The sequence below is a fragment of the Ammospiza caudacuta genome, chromosome 3, assembly GCF_027887145.1.
Source record: "Ammospiza caudacuta isolate bAmmCau1 chromosome 3, bAmmCau1.pri, whole genome shotgun sequence".
Lineage (NCBI taxonomy): Eukaryota > Metazoa > Chordata > Aves > Passeriformes > Passerellidae > Ammospiza > Ammospiza caudacuta.
In genome coordinates, this window is record NC_080595.1 from 5,380,716 (window position 1) to 5,406,034 (window position 25,319).

The 25,319-nt window shown below is 44.5% G+C and overlaps 1 protein-coding gene across 1 annotated transcript in view; it reads right to left on the reverse strand.

Annotated features, from left to right (window-relative positions):
• The window catches only part of CFAP61 (cilia and flagella associated protein 61), an 86,222-nt gene that overhangs the window by 13,690 nt on the left and 47,213 nt on the right, over window positions 1-25,319 (reverse strand). The window contains exons 17-23 of the mRNA XM_058802222.1: window positions 22,961-23,059; window positions 19,325-19,490; window positions 17,431-17,590; window positions 12,359-12,648; window positions 9,058-9,385; window positions 8,712-8,803; window positions 6,846-7,051 (exon numbers count right to left, since the gene is read on the reverse strand). Of these exons, the coding sequence (XP_058658205.1) occupies window positions 6,846-7,051; window positions 8,712-8,803; window positions 9,058-9,385; window positions 12,359-12,648; window positions 17,431-17,590; window positions 19,325-19,490; window positions 22,961-23,059 (1,341 nt within the window). The remainder of the gene's footprint in view (window positions 1-6,845; window positions 7,052-8,711; window positions 8,804-9,057; window positions 9,386-12,358; window positions 12,649-17,430; window positions 17,591-19,324; window positions 19,491-22,960; window positions 23,060-25,319) is intronic.

Genomic DNA, 25,319 nt, shown 5'->3' on the forward strand with positions numbered 1-25,319 from the left:
GAATCATAGTGTGTTAATTTAAAGACAATATAAATAAATGCTCCAGTGAGCATTTCCTGCATTCATATGACCAATAATTTCAAAAGACAGCTTGTTTACATAGGTAAAAAGCAAGACCAATTTGTGTAAAATCCCCTAGAGCACCACCTGAGAGCATTGTTCTTCAGCACAAAAGACATAACATATTCCCTGACCTGCAATTTCTTAACATTCACCTACAACTGCTGAGCAGCAAATGCAAACCAACAGCCTGTTTGTAGCAAGAAGGGCCTTTACTGCTTTGCTCTGCAGTTGTGCTCCCTGAACACCTGCTTGTCCAGGTGTTTGAATATCTCCTGTTAAATTCAGTGATCCGGGACTCTGTTACTGCTCTCACTCGGTAATTAGTGAAACCAACAGCCTTATGGACAACAAATCTGAGTGAATCCACAGAGCAGGTTCACAAAGTAACAATAGTGCTCACAAATTCACAAGCTGACATTTCTTTTGTTCCTTTTGAGAAGCAAACCCTGGAGAGGAAGGCTGTGCTTTTTTACCTCTTCTCACATAAACTGCAATGTCTTGTCTTTGGAAGATGACTGGTTTAAGACTCGTGGTTTACAATCCCCTTTTAAACAGCACTGCAATGGCAAACCAGTGCAAAGGACAACTGCTCTTGCAATTCTTGTTCTGGAAAAATGGCCACTGACTCCAGACCTCGTTGAGGGTGACACTGCTCCTGCTGGTCCAGACCAGCCTCCCTGGGGCTGCTGCAGGGACCTGCTGACGTCAGGGGGTGACACTGCACCACTCACCAGCATCCTCCCTCCCAATATGCTGGTGATCCATCATGACTGATAAATCAGCTCTGCTGCAGTTTTAATATCCTGGAAATGTTACAGCACTGTACCCAGAGGCACCTTCAGAAAGCAGATCCTGGTATTGAGATAATGCAGCCCTTTCCTGTTCTCCTAAGTGGCCTCAGGAGAGACTCCCTGTTATTTCAGCACTGGTATTTGGTAAAGTTTAGACACCTTAGTAGATCACAGCAGTTGTGGTGTACCAGCTCTCACTGAACTGCTCTCTGAACTTTCTAACCTCTGTGCTTTTTAAAGCTGCTGTCTGTGCTCTATGAGCACTTTGTGGCTGACCCTGACATCAGGCTTACTGCATTTTTTTCACATAGTGTTATTTCACACATAATGTATTATGAAAATTATTTAAAGGAAATTAAACCTGAGGCACAAAACCATCAAACAGGCTGTGTGCAGGAGTATGATTGCTTTTCTGTAATTGTTTATGGATTCAATCATTCATAATGGTTTGCATAATTACTTGTATGAATCAGCAAGGTTTGGCTGCAAATTAATGTGGCAGGGTTCAGCTGACAAGCTTTAACTTACTAATTTGAATGTGGGGTTTCTTAGTAACATGGCTCTTCATTGGCAAGTTAGCTGCTCCTTTAAAGCTACTTAATATCTGGAAATCTCCAGCCATTTGTATCGATTTGCTCAGTAAGTGCAGCTGTAGCAGAGCACTGTGGGGTGAGCGGTTAATTCCGGGAGCGAAAAAGCCCTCAGTGCTTTGATATCCCTTCAACGTGTTCCTCTTTCCTTTCCCTGTCTCTCTCTCCTCAGGAAAAGCATACACATTTCCCTCTAATTAGGCTGCAGAAGGTACAGAGCAGCACTAGTCCCTCTCAGTCATGCTCACTACCTGTTACTGAGTTCCTTTCTGGTCTTTTTTAACCCTGCAGAAGAAACATCTCAGAGTCTGCCTGATGAACAAAAGCCTACAGTAGAGTCCCTCAAATGTAATCCCACTGTGGGTAATGGTGTGGGATCCAGCAGATTCCAGACAGCAGCAGGGCATTCTAGTGCTCCTCTTAACAACCACTCTTCATTTCAGAAAGCTTGGGTTAAAACCAGCTTTTCCATGCTGGTAGCATGCATTTCATGTTTAAATAATCACTGATTATCCAGCCTGTAAGTAATGAAATTCTCACTACCTTTCAACAATAATGCTGAAAACATTAAATGTTGTTCTTTTCCTTAATGCATTTGAGTGTGGTGTTTCTGCTCAACAGTCTCACTGAATGACACTGCTTAACAGATCACCTTCAGCCTGATGTTAACAGCACCAGGATGTGGGAGGTGAACTTCAGTGGAAAAACCTAAATGATTACTTCAAAATAAGAGAATGCAGTTCATGCAGCTCAAAGTACTTTTGAACATTTAGCTTATACAGCCAGTATGAAAATGCAACGTGAAAATAAAAGACAGGGCTTGAAGAGAGCAGCTAAGGAAACATCTGATGCTGTTATCCATGTTTACAGTTTCTGGGTGGATTTTCCAAAGCCTCTCAGGGAAAGGGAGCCTGACTCCCTTCACATATTCCTGCAGCATGTTTGGCAGCCTCATGCTCTGTGGCCTGGTGCAGCTGAAGCTGTGTCACTTTGTGGATTTTCTTCAGGGTCCCCAGCTCCTGGACAGCAGCACACAGGCCTTCTGGGAACCACCTGGCATGGATCTCCACAAGTCCATGCATGCATCACCTGTTCCCTTCCTCAGGGAAAACTGAATCCTACCTGCATTCTGGCACTGAGGAAAAAACATTTCTTTGTGACTACAGTTTACCTAAATCCCCTGTGCTTTTTGTCCTACACTCAAGTACTGCCACAAAACCCACTCTCTCAGCTCCTTCTTGCCAAAGAGGCCTGGTCATGTCTGCTGGGGGCTTCTCCCCCCTTATGGTGCCCAAGACCCCTGTGCAGAGAAGCAAATTTCCAATTTGACAAGTCCTGGAAACAAAGCTCTTGAAACAAAATATAGCCAAGTGTTTTTGAGCCCTGCCTGGATGACCATGCTTGTGAGGTTTCTCTCCTCATCCCTCATTAAAACACGCCCTGCCTTTGTGCACTGCTCCCCTGTGCCCCTGCCTGGTGCTGCCCTCACCCCACCACTGCTGTGAGTGCCACACAACTGAGACACAACCAGCATCTTCTGCAGGTCATGGCTAACAGCCAGTTCATTAACACACAATTACAAAATCCCAAGTAAAAGCCACTCACATCTCATTTGCAAAACAAGCTCCTTAAGTTTTTTAGAATCTAGTGGGTCAGATTTTTATGCATTTATGTTAGATTTGATTTTCATTAATGCCAAATGAACCTTAGATAAAGCACTTCTATCTCATATTAAAGGCATGATGCCAGTGAGCATCCATTTGGTTGCTAAGTATCAGGAGATCCTCTAATTATCTGTTTTGTACTTAAGATGCAGCAGAGGGAGATTCCACTGCTCTGTGGACATGTTCCATAACTTGGCAACTGCCTTGCAGCTGCCCTCAGCTCAGGAGGACACAAAAGGAATGCTGGTTGCATTCCTCCTCCGTGAAGTAGTGTGGAGGACTGATGACCAGTAAATCTATAAACTTAAAAAGAAAAGAAAAAAAACTTCAGACCTCTCTCTCCACCCCTCTCTTTTATCTGCTGCTAGGGCAATAATAATGGAAATATTCTGAAGGCCTTTCAGCAAGTGAGGAGGGGCCAGGAGCATGGCATACACCATGGTATCCCTTCAGAGCACATCACCAGAATTTGCTTCCTTTTTTCTTCAGGAAAAAAGACTCCCTGCAAGAAAGAGCCTTGCTCTTGGGGACTCAAATTCTAGTTGACTTTTTGAGATGCAGCCTGATGGGAAATGAATAAAAATTGCAGAAAACTCCTTCCTGAAGTGGATTCCAAATCTAGTGAGTAATGCCATTGAACTCACAGGTGATGAGCCTTTGGCTCCTACATTTTTTCCTGCCCTGGCATAGAAGAACTGCACTGTCAGGCCCCTCTGCTGAGGAATGCACTGGCTGCAGGCCCAAGTGCAAGGAGAGCACCCACTGCATGGCACAAGGCAACTAGAAAGGAGGACAATGTGTGCCTCACCTCCTCCAAGAGTCCAGCCAGTGACCAATCCTTCCTTTGGTTGTAGGTCAAGTCCCGCAGCTTTTAAATCCTGCTGAACTCACACCCAAATCAATGGAGCTATTCTCCAGACAAAAGGGAATGTTGTTTCCCTCATTATTCCCATTAGCTATGGCTCCAGGCACACAACCAGAAAGAATGACTTTGTCAAGTTTGCTGGATCTCAGGGGCCTGTTGTTAAAGCTGATTTGAGAATGGCATTGGCACATTCTGGCCAGGAAATCCAGTACCATGGGGTTAACTTTCAGCTCTTACACCGAACACAAATCAGTGAGGAAATTCACTGCTAGGTGAAGTCCCTAATTATTTAAAAGATAATTTGCATGCTACACAGAAATAAATTAGCTCCCAGGTGACAGCTGTTCCACTGTGTCCATTCCTGGAACGAGATGCCATGCTGGGAAATCTAAATGCAGACCAAAAGATTAAAACACTGCATTTTCCTGCCTCGTACGAAGGCTCTTCCCAAAACAGAGGCATAAAGAAGAGAGGAGGGGAACAGATGTTTCCAACCATCAAGTTTACAAGCTGAACTAGCACACCACATTTTCACAGTCTATATTTTCATTTCACTAAGGGCACTTCACATCTTGCCAGTAGATGTGGATGCAAGTGTAACAGGTACTACTTTAAAAGGAAGGTTTTGAAATCCAAAGACAGGAGCTCAGTCCTCACATCAGGTTTATGTTCATGTGGGATCCTTACAGACCACATGAACGAGGCCAAAACCAGTTGTTTTATCACACACATAGAAATCAGTGAATGCATTTTCCTATTCTGAACCAAAAGCCAAACAGGCACCACTTTTTATCTACATAAAAGTCTCAGGACAACTCACAAGAGTTTTTCAGTGGGTTTTCTAACAAACAGTCTTCTCATGGTTTGATTTTAGCAGTGTCTGTTGCACACTGCACACACATGTATGCACATTTTATGTGACACTGTACTGTGGGGAGGTAGATGTGTTGTACATGTGATATATTATGAGAGTACATTATACTGCCTCTGTTGCTCCACATTCTTCTGAAACCATCAAGTTTCTTTGCCAGCTTGCTGTGTGCCAGGACTGTTCCATGGGGATGCCAGGGAGTTTACCTGTTACACCTGCTGGAGAATGCTCCCTCCTCACAGGGTGGACATGTGTAACAGGAACACCAAGCTGGGATGAGTGGGAGTGTCTCTGTGTGTGCTAAAGTGCCACAAGAGCCACACAAGCAAGGATTAAAGAGCAGCATATGTTCACTGCTGCAGAGCAACATATGGGATTTCATTCATAGGAGCAAGAAGAGAAGGAACAAATCTATCTAAAGATAAGGTAGAAAGAAGACTGAAAACAACTGGAGGCAATAAAAAAAAAAACAGATAAGAAAAACCTGGCAACTGTAATTCAGGAATTCTGCCACAGGCTAATGAGAGGCGAGATAAAATAATGAGGCAAAAGGTCCCAAACAACATCACTGTCTAATGGCTGTAAAAGACAAGTCCAAAATTAGTTCAGCATCACTAATTAAGGAGAGCTGAATGGATGTGATGAGGCCCTGATACATGGTATCCCTCTGTGCAGCACACCAGGGATCCTGTGGTCAAGGTCAGGAAAATACTGCTACCTGTGCTGCAGGCTGAAATCCCAAAGCAGGATGATTTATTCTTCCAGATGTTACTACTGGTGTGAAACTTGCTGGTGCCTCTGACAAATGCCCCCCATACCACATGTCAGAGTGGTTCACAGAAAAGGTGAGCTCACAATGTGTGTGTGCACACTGTGATGCCCCAAAAGGACTGATGGCACCTTGCACAGCCCAAGGAGTTCTCCGAGTGCTCCAAATGTACCATCAGCATGAGCCATGACAAGGAGAGGAAATCAACTGCTTAGCCCATCTCTCATGCACTTGTGTCACCCTCCTTCAGTTCCTCTTTAACACTCACTGACAGTGAATTTCAGGTGAATTTCACATCTGCTGTGCCCCATTCCTCTCTTGTAAAACAACCCCAACATTTGCTATAAATCAAGCCCTACAGCAGCAATATTCACAAGCATCTTCTGGACCACAGTACACTCTTCACAGCAAACTTTTACAAACTATTATCTAAATAACATTTAATCTGAAAATTTTGATACCATTTGTGTCTTTCTTCTAATCACTTGTAAATAGAAGAAAATCAAATCTGGAAATGTTTCAGGCACCACTTTGTATCACAATAAAAACTGATAATTTGTTCCTGAGCCTGGCTTTCTGTCTCTACCCAGCTGATGTAAGGCAGTACTTCACTACTCCATCTGTGACAGTTTCTGTTCCAAAGCACCATTTGTGAGGGATTTCTTCAAATGAAAATCAAAAGCAATGAAACATTCTCTCAGAGGAGATGGCACATGACTAGAACTAACCAGGCCTTCAATCTCTCTCACCAGATAAAAATAGGCAAGTTGCTGAGTGTGACTATCACCATGAGTTATTTAAAATCTCCCTATGAACCTCTGACTTAAAAATTTGATTCAAAGCAACAAAAATACTTTTAAAAGCGACTTTTGAACATGAGTTCAGTAATAAAGGATTGTTCAAGTTCAGCTTAATTATTAACCTACTGAATATTCTAAACAAAAGTGATAAAGACACCAAAATGCTCATTCAGATGAAAAATAATCAAGTAAACCATTGCTCCTCCTCTAAGTAAATCTTAGACACAAAGCTCTTTCCAGGAAGGTCTTCGGGACTTACATTTTTACCGACAATATTGCTAAATAATGGAAAATATTTTTAAATCTGTTTTTCTACCTTTTTTTTTTTTTTTTTTTTCCCAAGGGAAAGCAGCCAAAAGGCAAAGCACAATGAGACAAACCTTAAATTCTGCCAGAAGGAAGATTTTGAGCACAACAATGAGCTCCCCTCACCTGTAGAGGTCTGTGAGCTGCCCGGCCCCCCAGCGGTAGTACAGGTCATTGAGGAGGCGCTCGTGCTGCCCGTACAAGCAGATGTAGTTGGACACAGGGAAGGGTTCCTTGGAAAAGCAGGTGATGCTGTCCACCATATTGTATCTGCTGAAGTGTATCCTGAAGTAATTCCCCTGACTGGCTTCCCCAGTTACAATCTCTGTGCCCTAGAACAGAAAACACCAGGAAAGCTGTGGAGACAAGAACACCAACCTGGCACGTACAGGGTCAGCGAGGGCTTCCCAGCCTGCAGCTCTCACTGCTTAATATCCACAACCCTCCTGTTAAAACTGAGAGACAACTCCTGGCACAGCAGTTCATTGGGAATGTTGCTGTGGCTTGGACACAGATTTTCCATGTGGTTTGGTTTGGTTACTGCCCATCCCACTGTCACTGCAGACACCTGGGGAAACCCAGGCCCTCTGGCTGTGCTGGCAGCATGACACTGGATCCACAGAGACCTGTGACCTCCTGGAGCAGCTGCTGGAGTCAGGAAAGATGACCTGGGGCATCCCAAACAACACTGGATAGCTCTGTTTGGGTAACTCAGCTGAACTCTGTTCAGCCTCCTTTATGACACAGAGCACACACATGACTCATCACATTTACTGTGATGAATATTGAATGTTCACACTCAAATTGTAGCACACTCAAACTTCAGCCACCTAAATCAATCACTCAGACAAAAATGTAAAAATTTCTTTCAAATCTCACATTGCAGTGGGATGATCAGATAACTTGGAGCTATTTTTTCCAGTTGTATTCCCGTCACAGTTTTATACATTTGTACAACCTGTTGCTAGGCTACAGAAACCTTTAGTATTTCCACACCTAAGCCAGTACCTTTCACTAGCTTCTCTTACTTCTTTCTTAGAAAATTATTTTAGGATTTTTACACAAAGTTTCTGGAGTGGCTTTTAAAAATGTCGTCCCTTTTCAGGTAATCAGCAAGTAATCAGAGTGGCAGCAAAGTAAGTCTAATCATATTCTAGCAATTTGGAGTAACAAAACCAATTCCCCTCTCTGATAGTCCTTTCTGCTCTCCACTACATGCTGCTCTGGATGGCTCATCCTGGATCTGAAAAGCAAGGTGAGCCATGCTTTGATTCCCCTCCCTAAACCACTTCCTTTTTAAAAAACCCATTTGTTTCACTGCTGTTCAGGTTTTAGAATCAGCACTGAAGTAGCTTTTTAAAAGCTGTTCTTTAAATCAACTGCAAAAATGGGCTTGATGCAGAAATTCCCAAGGAGAAAGGTAGAATCTACATGAAAGAGGATCTTGTCTAGGTGGAAAGTCCTCTCTGGCTTTAAAAGACATTAATCTAGACCTTTTCTTGCCTCAAGTTCTCCAGTAAGAGAATGCAGCCCAGCATGGTGAGTGCTTCCCCGTGCCCTGTTCCAAGACAACTCTCACAGCTGCAGGACTTGCTATTTTCTAGCAGCACAGAGCATCTCTTCCACAATACTTCCTGCTCTTCTAGAAATCAGCTGAATTTCCCTGCCAGACTGCCATCATCTGCATGCACTTGCAGCACCATACTGCAGGGAGTAAAGAAGGCTGAAAGCATGAAATGCTGCTAATACTGTTCTGTGTCCTCTGCACGGAAACCAGGGGTCTTTGGAGAAAGCCAAATACTAGGAAATGTGGAAAGGAACACCCAAGAGGTTCAGTTAGCTGAACTGAAACCAGAAACCAGACTGCTCCTGGTTTTCTCTCCAGCTGTACCTGGTGGGTACTGTGCCTCCAGAAGCAGCTACCCTAAACAGGAACACCTTTTCAAACAAACAGGGAGGACAAAACAAGAAAAGTTCCATTATTTAACTTACACGATCATACGGGTCAAGTTCTACATCCAAGGGCACAGGGATTCCAGGCTTGGAAATGTGCAAGTAGTTATAACCTCCAGGAAGAACACCACCTGCCATAAATGAAAATATGAGGCTTATTAAGTCATTAACAATGAACAAAATAATATATTTGTCTGTCCTCCTTCTGCCATTATCTTTTTCCAGTACATAAGGAGCCTTGAGTGCTGTACTGCACTGGTTTAGACGATTTTCAAATGTTTTGAAAATCCATCATTTCTAAGGTGAGACAGACCTGCCTACACTATAGATGAGCAAAAATACCTGAGAGGAGATGGAAGTGTGACAGAAATCCAGCTGGACATACCTTGAACTTTACACCTCCTGTATACGGGGATGAGTCTGTCCGAGCCTTCTGGTGGCTCAGAACTGGGCTGAAGCTTTGAATCAAAGAGACTCAGCATGGAAACAGCAAGCTCAAAGCCAATCTCCTTGGAGTTGAAGTTGCTGTGTGTTAATTCATCCCTGTAGTATCTCCTGGAGAACTTTGTCAGAGGACCTGCAGCCCTGATGCTGGCATCATTGGTGTGGAACTTGGTATCAATCACAACTCTTCCATCAAAAACAAGGCAAGCATCAGTGACAGCCTTAAAGATGTCATAATCCAGTGTCCTGTAGGCAAAGCTAAAAAATGCCTAAAAAGAGATGTAAATAAGTGAAGATAATTATATATTACTTATTGGTTGACTTCATACATTAAAACCCAGATCTTATTCTGAATGTTATTTTACAAAACAAGAATGTGAAATACAGTATGATTTTAGCCACACTATAACAGCAGAGAGATCCTTCTGATCCAGCATTTACAGCTACCAAAGTTAAGACCAAGACAGCAGAAAGGAGAATTACTAAACTAGACTCATCTGCTTCTGGTTATTAGATAGTTTAAAAACTCCAACATTTCACTCCCGTGAAACTCACAGCAGCAAGTTTCAGTGCCCTTAGCACATACTGTGTGTGCCCTCAGCTTTTAAAACCATCAGACAACAAGTTGCTGTCCCTGCAGCAAGAAATATTACTTTACTGGCTGAGGAAAGGGTGGAAGGGTTTCATATGAGCACATTTTCCCTTGCTGCCTTCATTCTGAAAAGCCCAAGACTTAATTGTGCCAGGTGAAAGCAACATCTGTAATCTGTCCTTCCATTAGCACCAGCTCAGGACAAATCTGTGACTGTTGTTACCCAGTTGTACCCCCAAAGAGCTTTCCTGGGGATTCAGGGCAAGTGTCAGATACTCAACTGCCTGAAAGAAAAGGCACAGGGAGCTGGAAATTTTAGCAGCACTGGCATAAGCAGAGATGCAGCAGTGAAGGAGACAGAAGCCCTGGGCTTGTTCATAGATAAACTGAGTGATTAACTATGCACAGCTAAGGGAATTCTGACCAGCTCAGGGAGCCAAAAATCAAGGAAGCTCTGCCCATGAGTGCCGGAGGACCACACAGCCCCACATTCTGCTGGCTGACAGGCAGGACAGGGTCACTGGAGGGTGCAACCTCCAGGTGGGAGCCATCTGTCAGCCTGGGCTGGAGGTAGGGAAGAGGAAGGCTGCTGCTTTAGGGAAAGAAGATATTTTCTCCTGTTGTTTTTATCCTGCAGGACTCAACAAATTAAGCTCCCAAGAACTGCCAATCAAGAGTTGATACTGGCTGCAATCCCAAAAGGCCCAGAGCTGTTGCAGAGATGATTCCTGCAGAGCCTGGTCTCTCATGAATGCAGCTGCCTTCCTGGTGGGGCTGCTCTCCAGAGCCTGCTCCTCCTCTGAGTCCAGCCTCCCACATGGCTGGAGGCAGACACAGCAGCCTTGCATGGCAGCTGAACTGCTTCTGGAGAATACAAAGCCCTTGATATCACAGGTAATTGAGGTCTTTCATCTTAGAGGCTGTGAAAGAGAGACCTCCACAGGGAAAGACCGTGGATGGAGGAAGGAGGAGCATGGGGCACAAATGGGCAGGAGAAAGAAACCCCAAAGCAAGGGGCACCTGAAGGAACAGTGCAGGACCATGCAGACAAGGTGGTGGGGAAAAGGTGGGGCTGGAGGGGAGCTGGTCAGTGGATACCAAGTTACAAAAAAACAACCACGTCAAGATGTTTGTGGAAGGATAAAAATAGAGAGATTTCAAAGAAAAAGAAGAGAGTGGGAAGAGCGTCATTACTGATATGAAGACCAGGAGACTGCTATGGATAGAAGTGCTGTATGAGGTCTTCACCCCATCACAAAAGGCTTTACCATCCCTATGTGAAAAAGAAAAGGGCTGCAGAGCAGGGACCCCAACACCTGAGGAGCTCTCTGGGAGAGAGAGGCACAGGGCTCATCCTCTCCACAGTTAACCCCAACAGTTGCACAGGGGGGAGTGCAGAGGGTCTTGGTGGCTCCCTATGGATGCAGGTTTTGATGTGTCTCACTCCTGTGGATTAGCCCAATAAAGCAAAACAGAACTATGCTGGCCCTTAGGAAAGGCTAGAACCTGCCCCCAGGCTCAGAGCAGAGCCACACCAACAGCTTCCATAAAATATTGGTACTGGAAGTGAAAAAAACTTGTGTAGAGGGAAAGGAACGTGCTTAAAATATATTTTCATTAAGTTACATACTATCCTAGTGGTTTTGGCTTCTACTGTGACAATTAAATGCACATAACTATAGACAGGAGTAACTGCACATTTAAATAAGAAAAGGATTTCTAGAATTACTTTGAAAATGAATTAAGAGTATTTGTCACTCAGCAGTCACAATTACTTGTGTGTCAGGTGACTTAAATACATTTCAATCCAAATCAGTCAGGACACTAACAATAGGTTTATTTGGATTTTTAAAAAATAATCATTGAGACTAACAAGTTCAATCTCCTAGAGACAATGAGGAAATAGATGGAGCAGGTAAATGTGATGGCTTTTTATTGGAATTTACCAATATAGCTGGATGGGATGTGCCTAAGCTTGTCTGGCCCTTGCTGCTGAACTAAATAGTGGCAGCTGTGGCGTTTTACCCCAGAGACACTTTTGGCTGGCTGGATGTGTGGTGTTTTACCCCAGACACTTTTGGCTGACTGGATGCTGCAGCTGGGCACTTGGAGACAAGTCCAGGCTTGCAGGAGCTCTGGTGGTGGCAGGATGGAGCCTCCTCCTTGAAGAGGGTCTGCTCCAAAGGTTTACCTTTGGTGGAGAAGCTTTAAGAGGATGGTGAAGGAAAGGAGTCAGTTCTGATGGAGAGTTTTGATTCAGAGCTTTTATTATTCTGGCCCACAGGCCTCTGAATCCAGCAATAGCTCCAACAGAACTCTCTGAACAGCATGGTTGCTGTTCATTTTAACCCCAGGGAGAGGGGAAGGGAAGGGGTAGGAAGCCACCAACCAGGTACAGGAGGGGAGGTCTCAAGGGACAAAGGACACCTGGATGGCCCAATGGTCCCCAGGGGTAGAGGGCATCCTTTCAATCTGCCAATCACTTCTGGAATTCTAGGACTGACAGACAGTGCTTGGCAGGAGAAAGGAGAGGTGATTGATACACCTGGGAGGGAATCTTCAGGGGAAGGACCTGAAATCACAACTCAACAGCTTTCATGTTAAAAGCCCAGCCTGAAGGGAAGGCGCGGCGCGGGCAGCGCGTACTTACAGAGCACTGCAGGTGGAGGAGGGTGGAGGCAGTGGTGAAGGCAGCCCAGGTGAGGAGGCCGTTGTCACCGTGTCCCCACTGTGCCAGGATGCTGTTGGGGTGCACAACCACACGTGCCCCTTCCAGAGCCTCGCACACTGCTTGTTCCAGGGCGGCCTCGAGCAGGCAGGGGCTGGCAGAGCCTGGCGGAGCCCACACCAGATGGATGCGGGAACCCTCGATCCCAAGGGATAAGAGGCCTTCTACCGTGGTGTACGTGTCAATTGTGTTCCCATAGACAATGATGTTCTCTAAGAGGGAAAAAAAAGGGCAAAAGATTTCCTAGACATACAATGAAAACCTTATTAGTGTAACTCAGATGATAATAACGTGGAATTGCACTCTTTGACCCTCTTGTTTCTCTGATGCTATGAAGCAAACAATGTTACCTAGCAACAGCAGCTAAGATAATTTAGTGAAGAATCTGTACAAAACATCCCACAAAGTAGGCAAATACTTAACACAGAAATATGATATTCATCCTGACCCCATAATCTGAATTACTTTGATTGAAAAGCCTCTAGGGCTTATAAATAAATAAATAACCATTTTTATTTTGTTCTCCCCCTCTCCCTAATTTTGCTTATTCAAAGGACTGACGGAGGGGGGAGCAGACAGAATCAAATTCAATACAGCATTCAGAAAACCCCCACAAGCCATGGAAAGGCCAAATTACAGAAAACAAGCCCTTGTGCCACATGGAGGTCACCAGTGCTGCCACTCCCTTCTGCCAAAGCCTGATCTCCAGAGAACAGGGATGTACCCGTCCCTGGTGGTGAGGAGAGCTCAGCACAACTCTGAGGCAGCTGCACATGGCACAGAGCCCAGCCCAGAGCCAGTTCCATCCCTGCTCACTGCTGGGAGCTCAGCAAGCTGCAGGCAGCCATCCATCCCAGCAGCTGCCATGACAGCAGCGTGTAGGAACTGCTGCTCCTTCTGCAGAGCATCAGCACCAGCACAGAAACAGCTCCTGAATGCAGCCCCATCCTCCTGCCTTGGGCAAAGAGAGCTCAGACCTGATCAATCCCTCCTGCCTGGCACTGCAGGGCAGGGCCCTGCTCATTCTTGTCCTGAACTGCTGCCACTTCAAATGGTACAGTCAGAGCTGAGCAGGAACATGAGGAGGGGAGGATCTGTTCTATGTGAGCATGATAGGGCTCTCTAGCCTAAGGGCTGACAATAAGAGAGGCAGAGCTGGGAGGCAGCAGAGCAGCTGTGTGTTTTATCTCAGGATGGCTTCATATAAAACCCTGACATTCCTCTGAGCAAGACTGAGACCTGCTGCTCTCCCTTTCATTCCCTCTACCCTCTTCTTGGAACAGGAAGCATTTGTCTGTTGTGTGATCCTCTAAGCCTTTAAGCAACCCAGGCAAAATGGAACTCCTCATCTGAGGGCCAGAGCCCAGCCCTGCAAGCTCTCTGTGTGCCACACACCCCACAGCCATGCCACACTCAGCTGCCCCAGCCCTGAGCAAGTGGCAGGGTCTAGAGGGAGGCAGGAACACCCCCACCTGCCTGCCCATGCCCACATCAGCTCCTCTGTTTCAGATGTGTCCTGTCAGTACAAGGATGCCCAAAAACCACCTTCCCAGTGCTTTCATGTTTCTCACCTGGGAAGTGCTACAACCAACCAATGTTTGTCTCAGTGGTGGCATTTACATCTTGTCACAAGTGACAGCATCCCCAATGCCCTGAATTGTAATTTTTTATGGGCTGAGCTAATCTCACTGGACCATGTTTTACTGCATGAGATGCAGGGCAATACTAATCTGAGCAGGCACACAGCCCCAGCTCCCAAGAATATTAATGATAAAAATGTTAACAGATGTTCTACTATTCCCCTTTGACTACAAGGTTATTTTATTTGTCCCCATCAGTTTGGCTACTTGTAGGTGCCAAAGAAACATCTCTCTTCATAGCTGCCAGAGAAAAGACTTGCCCCATGAGGACACTGCACACCAGTGACAGAAAACATATTTCTGCTGTTCACAGCCATGACCCGAGGGACAGAATCATTTTATCTGCAAATGTACCAATTTGAAAACATGTGAAGAAAAGATCTTACTACTTCCATAAATATCATATAGAATACAGGAATGTTCCAGTGTGTCCATCACTTCCCAAGCCAGAAGAATCTATCCCATAGCTTGTGCCTGCCAGGACACCTGTCTGCAGCTACACTGGCCTCAGGAGAGTGCCAAAAGAGAACACAGATGTAAGCCTGATTGTTTTTTCTCTGCTGCAGCAGGGTGTAATGCAAGAAGCAGCCCAGTAGAACCCCTGGGTAAAGACCAGCTTTGCTCTACTCATTTTTATTAACTCCACGTGCTGACAGTGCAGGCCAGGATGTGGTGTGCAGGTGCTGACAGCCTCGTGCTACATTTACATGTTTTCAACTTGCAGGGAGTCAAAGATATGAGTGAAGAGGATGCTGTGGCTGTAAAAGGAGGATGAGGAGGTCTTCCCTGAGGCACAGCCAAGAAAAGCTCCATTCTGACTGCAGGGCAAGGCTGGGCTGAGACCCTTCACCCTTGGGCAGCACAGCCCCCTCAGAGAGAAGCTCAGTTCCTGCAGTAGACACTGGCATTTGGGGATGGACAAGATCAGATGAGAGTCCTACATTTCTCAAGGAAAATTAAAATTCTTGTTTATATGGTAATATTAAATACAACTGCATTAGATCAGGGAAAGCAATGCTCCTTTATTGACCTCTTGTAAATCAACAATTTACTGCTTCTGCTTATTACAATATTAGTGGCTTTTTAGATGACAGTGCTAGTAGTCTAGGAACTGCAGATATTCATTATGGACTGAAATTATGTCTACTGAACAGAGAGCAGTTCCTCAGGATGCTTTTATTATTTAACTACATGAAAATGTATGTATCTGTGAGTAAACATAATAACCTTCTACAGAAAAAACAGCCATAAATAAAGATCATTACAGTAGTTTTATCGTTTATTACCTGAATGTCAGCGTCCTGCTGCAGAGCAGACTCATTAATTTTCCACAAGTAAGAAGCACAAGACTTCAGTGACCCTAATGTGACCTGAATCTTTGCAGTTTGCAAAAGCCAAAGGAGAAACCCAGTATGAGCTAAAGCATTGGTGGCTCCAGTCAGTGATTCATGCACTGGAATTTTAATGCAAGACTATTCCTACAAACACACTTTTAATAAGGCAGTAAACTATGCTTAGGTGAAGAGAAAAAAAAATAATTGCTTCATTTTGGGCCATTAAAGCAGTTTTGTTCCTTACTTTACTTCCATCCTACTTTTATTTTCATGGAAAGTGCAGAGCTAATAGGAGATGAATTTCAATTAGTCCCAATTACAGCTGTAATAGGTTCCATGCATTAGGTGGCTGGGTTTATCAGTAAATCACAGTGGTAGCCATGGGGCCAGTGCTTGCCCTGGTCCCAGGCCCTCAGCAGCAGAAAGCCCTCCCAGAGCGCTGGCACAAGCATCAGGACTGAAGGAAGGACGTTGGTAAGAAACACAGCTGGAAGAAGCAGCAGGGTGAGGAATAAGAAACTGAGATCAGTGGAGGAAGACTCTCCAGCTGGGCACTCTGCACAGCAGCAGAGAATGTGATGGGAAGAGCAAGGAGAGGGAACTGAGGCCAGAGCAGGGGGAAAGGGGAAGGTGTCACATCTCTCCTGGACCACATCTCCAGAAGTGCCTCCAGACCAACCCCATGGTGGTGTGAATTTACCTTCTCTACACATGAAGCCAGGCCAGGGCCTCATTAAGAGATGCAGCTCCACCTTGCAGCCAAGGCCAGCAGCAATAACAAAGTGAAGATGAGCATTCCATGACTCCAGCACTGCTGCTGGAGCAGGTGCACTCATGCCAGGGCAGGTGAGACAACCTGACTGTGCCATTTGCTGAGAGTGACTGATCCTCGTGGCACTGTGCATCCCAGCCAGCAGCTGCTCCCAGGCACAATCCTGCACAGGGGCACCAGAGCACATTCCAGGACTGGGCACACAGGGAGTTACATGAAGGACTAGCAGCAGCAAACAGGGAAAGCTAACACTCTCATGTGTCTATGCAAAGTCAGCTGCTGTAGCAGCTGGATGCCAGGTAAGGCTGTGTGGGCAGGGCTGGCACCTTCACCTGGAGGACAGGAATCTGGCCAGAAACACTGCCATGTTTATGAACCCCTGTGCTGATCACAGCAAGACCTGGAGGATGATAAAGGAATTCCCAATGCTTTTAGAACTTCCCTAAAGGACTGCCAAGCAGGTGTGAACCTTGCACCACACCAAAGCACTGCCAATTCTCATCACACTCCACAAACAAGGCAGGTAAAACACATCTTGAGGAAAGTCCTGCTCTTGCACTCTGCCAGCAGGAATTCTCCACAAGGACAGCTTTCCTGCTCTGAACGGTCCTGACTCACAGCCAGCAGGAACTGACATTTCATCAACTCATTGACTCTCTGGTCTCTGTTTTTCTAGCTCAAAGTTGACTCAGAAAGCTGGATGGTCCCAGGTATTTTCCACAGTGCACACACTAGTGAACATACAAACAGAGCACACATGACAAGGCTGAGAAAATACAGGGACGGTGCACATCAGCATAAATGTCTGATTTTAAGGGTTAAAAAGTACCAGGAACTTGCAGTTCTATGTGAAAATCTGTCACTGATGCAACTGAATACGATGCTGACAGATACTTCCTAATTTATGCCTATTTTCTTTGTGTTATGCCACAAATCTAGATATTTTTCTATACAGTAGAAAACCACATCCACTAATTAAATTATTATTTCACTGGTGAATTATTGACCTTAGACAGATTTGCATTTGGGACTCATTTGGTTTTCCATAATAACTGCAGATAATTAATCTATCTCAAACCTTTCTTTCCCAGCTAAATATGCTGGGTATCAAAAATAACTAAAAATTATAAATTAATCTGGAAAACAAAGCACACCAGATGAAAGACTGTAAGAATTCATCAGGCACCAATTATACCAGGGAGTAAAGGAAGTAATAAGCCTAGGAAACATTTCTGTGTGTGTGCTTACCTGTGGACCTGATGAGGCGGTGTTCCTCCAGCCAGAGTGCTGCCTCAAAGCAGTCCTGGGCATCATTGAGAGTGAAGAGATTGGAAGGGACTTTCTCTGTGTATCTCTGTGGCCACTGGCTCGTGACTTCACTGATATATTCTCCCATGGGAGCCAAGGCCTGGAGAAATGAGTCAGTGAGTGGATATGGCACAGACCTTGGAGATGTTAAAACACACTGACACTCTCACTTTGGCTACCCAAGGACTGCTGTTCTGGCACATCCCAGCCCTTTGTCACACTCAGCAGCAGCAAACACACCCATGGCCACAGGGAACATGGAGTATACACATGTGCATGTGGTCCCTGTTTGCCAGTGCAAGTGCACGTGGCAAATGCCAGGGACTGCACAGCAGAAATGTCCCAACACACAGAAGGGGATGTCAGCAGCTCTCTGAAGGACAGATCACTTTTAACAGCTCTGCCTCCACCTTTTGTCAGCAAAAATCATCCTTCTACAATGACAGATTTTGTCCCAGAGAAAGGGATCAAAACCTGCTTCGTAGCTCAAATGAAGATTCAGTAACATGGTCACTGTGTAATGTTGCTTTACAATAACAAACTCAGTTTGAGCAGAAAAAAGCAAAAAGGGAATCTCATCTCTGACTTCCTCAGCATCACTGAGCCATGTCCTGAACCCTGTTCTCACTGCCAGCCAGATCAACTGAAATATTGCTGGGTCATATAAAACCAGGCATGACACCAAAAGGCCTCACTCAACAAGTAAATCTCTAAATCATAACACATAATGTTACTAAGCATTAATTTGACTGCTTGCCAAATAAAGAACAACTTTCAAAAAGGATGGACTAGAGCTCTGTGTAATAAAACAGAAGCTACTAATTTCTTCTTATTCTTTTGTATAGCTTGAAAATGAGAATAGATGATAATGATGGAATTTCTCCTCAAAGGCAGAGAAAACCTGCCTTTTCCCTTGCTATCTTTACCTTTCTCTCCCACTGCAGGTACCTGCCATAAATTACTTTGCAAGTCAGAGTGACCTCCAAACACCTTTACCAAGGAGCACTTTTCCAGCCCACACTTCAGCTTTTGTTTCATGCCTGCTGAGCAGTGCCCATGTGCTGCTGTTTAAGTGTGCCTCTGCTCTGAGAAGGGATCACAGACCACACAGCCTGCTGCACAGGCAGCCAGACACTGCTGTGGGATGTAGTGCAGCACTGCAAAGCTGCACACATTGCTTACATCCATCTCCTGATTTTAAAGGCAAAATGCCTTGCTCACAACTTCTACCCACTCAGGTAAGGCAAAGCCCTGCAATAAAAGGGCTGTACCAAGCTGCCTGTTTGGTTATGGGGCCTGATGGCCTCATGGGGATACAGGAGCCAGAAGCCACCCTGCCCAGGGAGTCTGAGTGGAAGCTGTGGAGCTGGAGGTCAGCTTGATTCCACGTCTCCCATGCAGCTAAGGGTCTACTTCAATCTCATTGGAAACTCAGCTGTGTGCTACAACACCAAGCAGCATCATGGACGTGCCTAGGCACGGTCATCACGTGAGATGAGTAATTAATTTGATAAGGAATTCTCTCCATTTCCAAAACTAGGTCAAATGGTGTTAGACCAGCTGGAGTTCAGTCTCCTGTGGCTGGGACCACATGTCAGTTGAGCCTGCTCCTCTGCAGGTTTAATGGTTATGGTGGCAAAAACACCAGCAGCTTTGCCTCCTGCCCAACCCTGAGCAGTAAACTGTCCAACCCTCCTCTCCTCCAGCTTCAGCACCAACACAGCCCTACACCCTGCTGCACTGCAGGGCTGCAAACTGCTGGTGCTACCCTTGCTCTGCCTAATCCCAGCAACACCACTCAGTGTGGAAAACCTGGGAATACTGTGCTGCTCACCTGGTAGCTCTGTCCCGTGCACAGAACCAGGTAGTCGTACGGCACTTTCTCCTTGGAAACGACGACGTATTTGGCACTGCGGTTTATGCTCGTCATTTTACCAACCACAACGTTAACCCAGGCACAAAGTGACATCTGTGCATAATCTTCATCATTAAAGCAGTGGCTGCAAAGAAAAAATATCTGTAAGTGACATTTCGGCAGCTGACAGCAGGCATTAATTAGACATCTGGTGAGCTCAGCCCAGGCCCCCAGTGGTCCTGCTCCCTTGCTGTGAGTTTACTGCAGCCTATGGTAAAAGATTAGGCATTAAGAAATACTCAGTTACAAATTGACAGCTTTCTGCTGAACCCAAACAAGGCTTCCAGCACTGGGCCTTACAATCACGTCATTTAAGAACAAAATCAGAAATCTATGCTTTACTGTGCTTTTCCTTGGCAGGCTGATGGGAGTTAGAAGCTTTTGAACCTGCAAAGAAAATAATTCAACAGTCCAACTCTTTCTCCAAGACAAGACTTCTTTATTCAGCTTTTCCTCAACTTTCCTTCCTTTGCTATTCAACTTCACCAGTCATAGCTAAGGTGAGACACAAATGCAGGGAATGCATGCTCCCATTTTAGCATCCGTATTCCAAAGTATTAGTCCATAAAGTTTAAAAATAAATAGAAAGCTAGAAAATGGTTCTCAGAACTAAAAGCAAAAGGCAGAGTTCTCAAGTCTCCTATTGGTGACCCTGTTCCAAAAGAACTTTTCCACAATGCAAGAATGACAAATACCAAAAGCACACTAAATTGGTTCTGAGTGGTGCACTCCAGGATGTTCTGGGTGTGCATGGAACACACATCACAAACAAGGTGCTCTGACAGTGTGAATTTCATATCAGTACCCTAAAAACAATGTGTTTGCTTTGATAGTCTCAGACAAGTTTTGTTTTTCTCATGTTTTAGGGGTGTTACAGCCTCCTCCAAGCAAAAACCATTGGATATCCCTATGCATGGGAGAAGTATAAAAGATATCTGGAAGCTGCTCTTTAAAAAAGCCAATTTTAAAGCAAAATCCAAATGGAACAAAACCTCTTTTAATGCCTCAGCAATGAAAATTACAATTATTTCCAAAGGCTTGGAGTGTGCCCCCAACCAAGGATCTCCACCCAAGTAAATACTAAGACATTTCTTACTGCATTTGTACCACCCTCTCTGCTTAGTAATAGCATTCAGCAAAGACAAAGATTCCTGAAGATAAAATACTTCCATACAGATGTGCAACAAACACTATAAAACATGAGGAGAATATTCCCAACTAGGTCCATTGTGACCCCTGAATGCCATGAGCCTGGCAATGGCCCACCATGGAAATGCACAAGAGGCCACTGTGCAGATCCAGCTGGGCTCAGCTCCATCCCTCCCCAATACTGAAAACCTGCACCAGGCAAAGCCTGTTCAGTTAGGTTCTTTCAGTAGAACTGGACAAACCCATTCATAGCTTTGCAGAGCAATAAACCCACAGGATCTAGCAAAGAGAATGCAACAGGTTTAAAACATGCAAAAGAAGAATGGCTGGTGTCACACAGGTGTCTGGTTTTTGAGACCAGAGCAGCTCTATAAGAAGAATCACTGTGAACAAACAAAGAAGCTGAGTCTCACTCCTGCCAGGACCTCAGGAGGGGCATGGCCAGCACAAAGACCCTGGGCTTCACCCAGGCTGTCAGCTCAAGTCATCACAGAAAATACATGGCAATTTAGAGGTCCAAAACCTTCACTTTCTATGTATACTTAGTGATGAAAAATATTCCACTTTCTCCCATAGGACTCAAAGTGATTAAACAGAAGGGGCTGGGCCCATGCTCAAGCATTTGATGCTTTTCTGTGGCACCAGCAGCTGCAGCAGAGAGTGCAGACAGAAACCAGCACTGACAGCTGCTGCTTTGCCATTAATACCAGGACACACATCCCAATACACAGCTCCTGGTTCCATGTTAATCATTGCTACTAAACTCCCAAAACTGCCATTCAGGATGCCACAGGAACACAGTTGATTTCACAACCTGGGGAATTTTAGGATTGAATTGCCAGGCCTTCTGTGATGCTCTGCATCCTCTGTACTCAGAGATACCAGAGGGAAAAAAATAAGGGAAGAAAACCACTAGCAGTTCTGAACTGTAACAATGCAGAAATCTGTAAATAAAATGGACATTAAGGACAGAGGGAGGTTTTCAAAAGCACCTTTATAATTGAGGTGCACAGCTCCCAGGAGATTGACACTCCAAAATCACAGGGATGCTTTTAGAAATCATACCCTGCAGAGTTCAATTTTCACTCTTAATCTACTTTCAGATTTTAACAGCTAAATCTGTGAGGTGGCTCTGAACTGCAACTTTCTGTCAGGAAGGATGCTTTGTTAGTACAACTCTTTTCTACAGTGAACTTAGGAAAGAGACTATGTGCATTTATGTGAGACTATAATTCCTTCATTTGCTAGATTTGCACTTGAACACACCCCTTTCTACAGTACAAAAAGTAATACAGGCAACTACTTTTACAAAATCTCTTGTCAGAGCAAAATGAGATCAGAAGGTTTTAAACAGGTTCCCACTATATTATTTTCACATCTTGGTAGAGATTCCATTTGTAAGGTTCAGCAAGCAGACATGGAGCTGTTTGGTCATTTAAAGAGCCAGTCCTTTAGTGCACTGCAGCTCATGGAGGAAAAGATTTGGTGAAATACAATGTAAAGGCTCCAAAGAGTCACATGCCAATTCTAAATAACTTAGTATATGTTCATTCCCCAGCTATTCAGAATAATTGATCCATTTTAGTTCTATGCTTCTCAATGTTCAAAACAATCATGTTCAAGTCCACAGTGATGATTTATCCAAAATAAAATCCAAAAATACTGTATTTTAAATGAGAATTATGTACTTTGAATTTTAAAGATGTAAGATCTTATCTGACTAAATGGAAGCTGTTATATTTTTTGAAAAACAAGGATGTCTGAAAAGTGTTTGACAGTCCCTAGACAAGGCTCTTCCTCCATTTCCCTTCAGCTGTACACAGCTCTGGTCTGGACAGACTGCCACAGCCCAGGGACTGGCACTCACAGCCCACAGCAGCAGAACTGATGCAGAACACTTCTGCCAAACTGATCAACAGCAACAATTCCCCTGTACCCAGCAAAATCCCCACCAGCACTGATGGACTCTGCATCCCACCACACACTGCCCAAAGTCAGTCCCTGTCACGTTACCAATATTAATTCTTGTAGGTTCTTCGGTTCAGTATTATTTAGAACAAAACTCATGGAAGTTAAAAACCAAACAAGATTTAAAAAGTAAGCAGACATCTTGTGTCATTTGGCTTCAGCCTGGAGATTTAAACAATCTAAAAAACCTCAGAAAGCAGGGCCCACTTCCAAGGTATAACACAGTGGATTGCTGTCCTCAAGTTACTGCTTTGGCACTATTTCCCTATTCATAATTCTATCCAATTCCTCTTGTAGGTGAGTGCATGCTGGATAGACAGACTGGAGTATTTTGGGGCTCGCTACAGATGTATCTAAAATTTAGGACAAGTTCACAAGAATTACAGAGTGTTATGTTTTCTGCAGGAGTTACAGAAGTGTTTAGACATGAAGTCAAACCTGTTAATTAAAAATCTTCTGTATTTGGAGATCAGTGGGTCTTTTCCTGGAAGGCCATGAATGGAAATCAAGGTCAGGTTGTTGAACTTCAGACGTGGCCTGTGGAAAGAAAAAGAAAGAGTCTCAGTTGGAAGAAATTCAGAGGGCACATCCAAGGAACAGTATAGCTCAGAATTCCATGTTCAGGAGGATACAGAAAGCAATTCCTTTACACAGGGTCAAAGTGTTTCACTCTGCCCAAATACAGGTATCTCTGGATACAAAGAGAAGAACAATTTCCACCACAGTTTCAGCAATGCTGGGGCGAGGAGGGGGACAAGACTGACAGTATGTTGAACTAAATGTGATCTGACATTTGAAAACAAGTAAATATGATGAGTGATTAAGCCTTCTAATCTTCAAGGCTTTCTGTAAGTTAAGGATGGACTGATGCAAATGGTACAAAGGAATCAGAATGTTTTTTATCAACCAATGTTAATTTGTTATTCATACATTTAAAAAATATATTCAAACATAGTTAAAGGTCATACTTAAACCAAGGAATTTCAAGGTTATGGCTGCCCCTCTCAAAATGCATATTAATAGTTTAATTCTGGATTATGGATTATCTGTGGTAAATCTCCATGCATACTCAGGCCAAACACAAAGTAATAAATAACCTTAATGTAACAGAGTGCATATATTTATACAGATTATGGGCCTGATTCTCATTTAAATTAAGGTCACTCTGCAAAGGTGGATGTAAATAGAATTTGCTTTTCATTTATGGCCACCTTATGCTGCCTGAGTGATACAAAATGGTCTTCATGTAAATGAGAGCGAGCCTGATCCACAAGGCTGAAAGCAGAGTGTTGAAGTGATGCCATCTGCACACCGGGAACGTCGCTCGTGGGGTGCAAACAACAACTGCAGGAACTTCACACACCAACAGAGCACAGCTCCTTGGCATTTATTTACAGGGGATCAATTGCATAAACACCCTACACATCCTCCCAACCTCAGAGCACTGAGATTTCATTTCAGAGTGGAGCTGAAGTCATCTGTACATGCTGCATGGTCTCTTACCAAGAAGTGCCCAAATCCAGGGGCTACAGTCACATTACATTTAAATACTGTTAATACTCAGGATGGAAATCTTGTGAGCTAGCACCAGAAACATGGCATAATCAAAGTTTCAGGCACTATTAATGTGCCTCTTTTGCATGACTGCACTTTATTGATCTGGTCACATACCATTTTCCTCTGCAGATGCTCTATCTCTATTGAATCCCCACGCAGGCATCCAGGATTTCCCCAGTCATATGGTATTTGTTCCTTCTTCCCCACTGAGTGGGAGGCTTCAATCAGACCTTCCAGTCAGTACAATTTACTAACTAATGATTTACTTCTACCTCAGCACTCCCATGGCATCCCCATATTAATTCATGTTTCCCACTCATCTCGTAGGCATCAAAACGTTGATTAGCATCTTCTGGGATGAAATGAGAAGAAATGAGTAGAATCTTTGATTTCCCCTTCACACTGAAGAAAAGCCAGGCACAAAGCATGGTGGCTGGCAGCTCCCCAAGGGCAGGGTGGTTCAGGGGCAGAGCTGCTGGGGCTGATGCCTGTACTCTGAGTGCCACATGCTGCCCCTCTGGCTCCATGGTTCCACAGAGCTCCAGGCAAACAATGGCCCCATCTCCACACACAGACAAACCTCTGCTGCTGCTAAGTGTCAGAATTTGGTCAGTGTTTATGCACAGGCTGGTGGTATTTGTGCAAATTATCAGAATCTTTAAATAAGTACCAAATGCCCTATCTTGTGTTCCAAAGGCCTGGCTCCAGAAGCGTAGCTGGCACGTGTGACCCCAGGATTTAAAATACATTTACACACACACACAGGCACTTAAGGACAAGCCTGAGCACTAGAGGGGAGCTGCAGCTCCTGCTGGCACTGGCAGAGTCACGACAGGGTGACAGGTGGGGGGATTTTGTGCTTTATTATTTCTAGGCTAACAAAAGGATGGCTCATTTACTACAGCTTTGGACTCCTTACTGGTGCCTAGAAGCGCTTAACTGGAGAATAACCAAGGCCCTGGACATAGGCAGTGGTGTCAGCACAAGGACTGACTTAGAGGCTGCTAATAACAATGTCCAACATGAAACAGGGTTCCCATTTGATGAAAAAGCCTTCAAGTTAAGAGCCTGAACCAGTGCAACATTAAACAAGTGCACCTGCATTTTAGAAGCAAATAATTCCAGCAGGGATTCATGTTGCTGTGGATACAGAGGGAAGAACAGCTCAAAGATACTGGTAAAGCAGGGAGGGATTAGAGTATCTAGGGAAATAAGTAAAAGGTGTTAGGTTTCAGTGCAG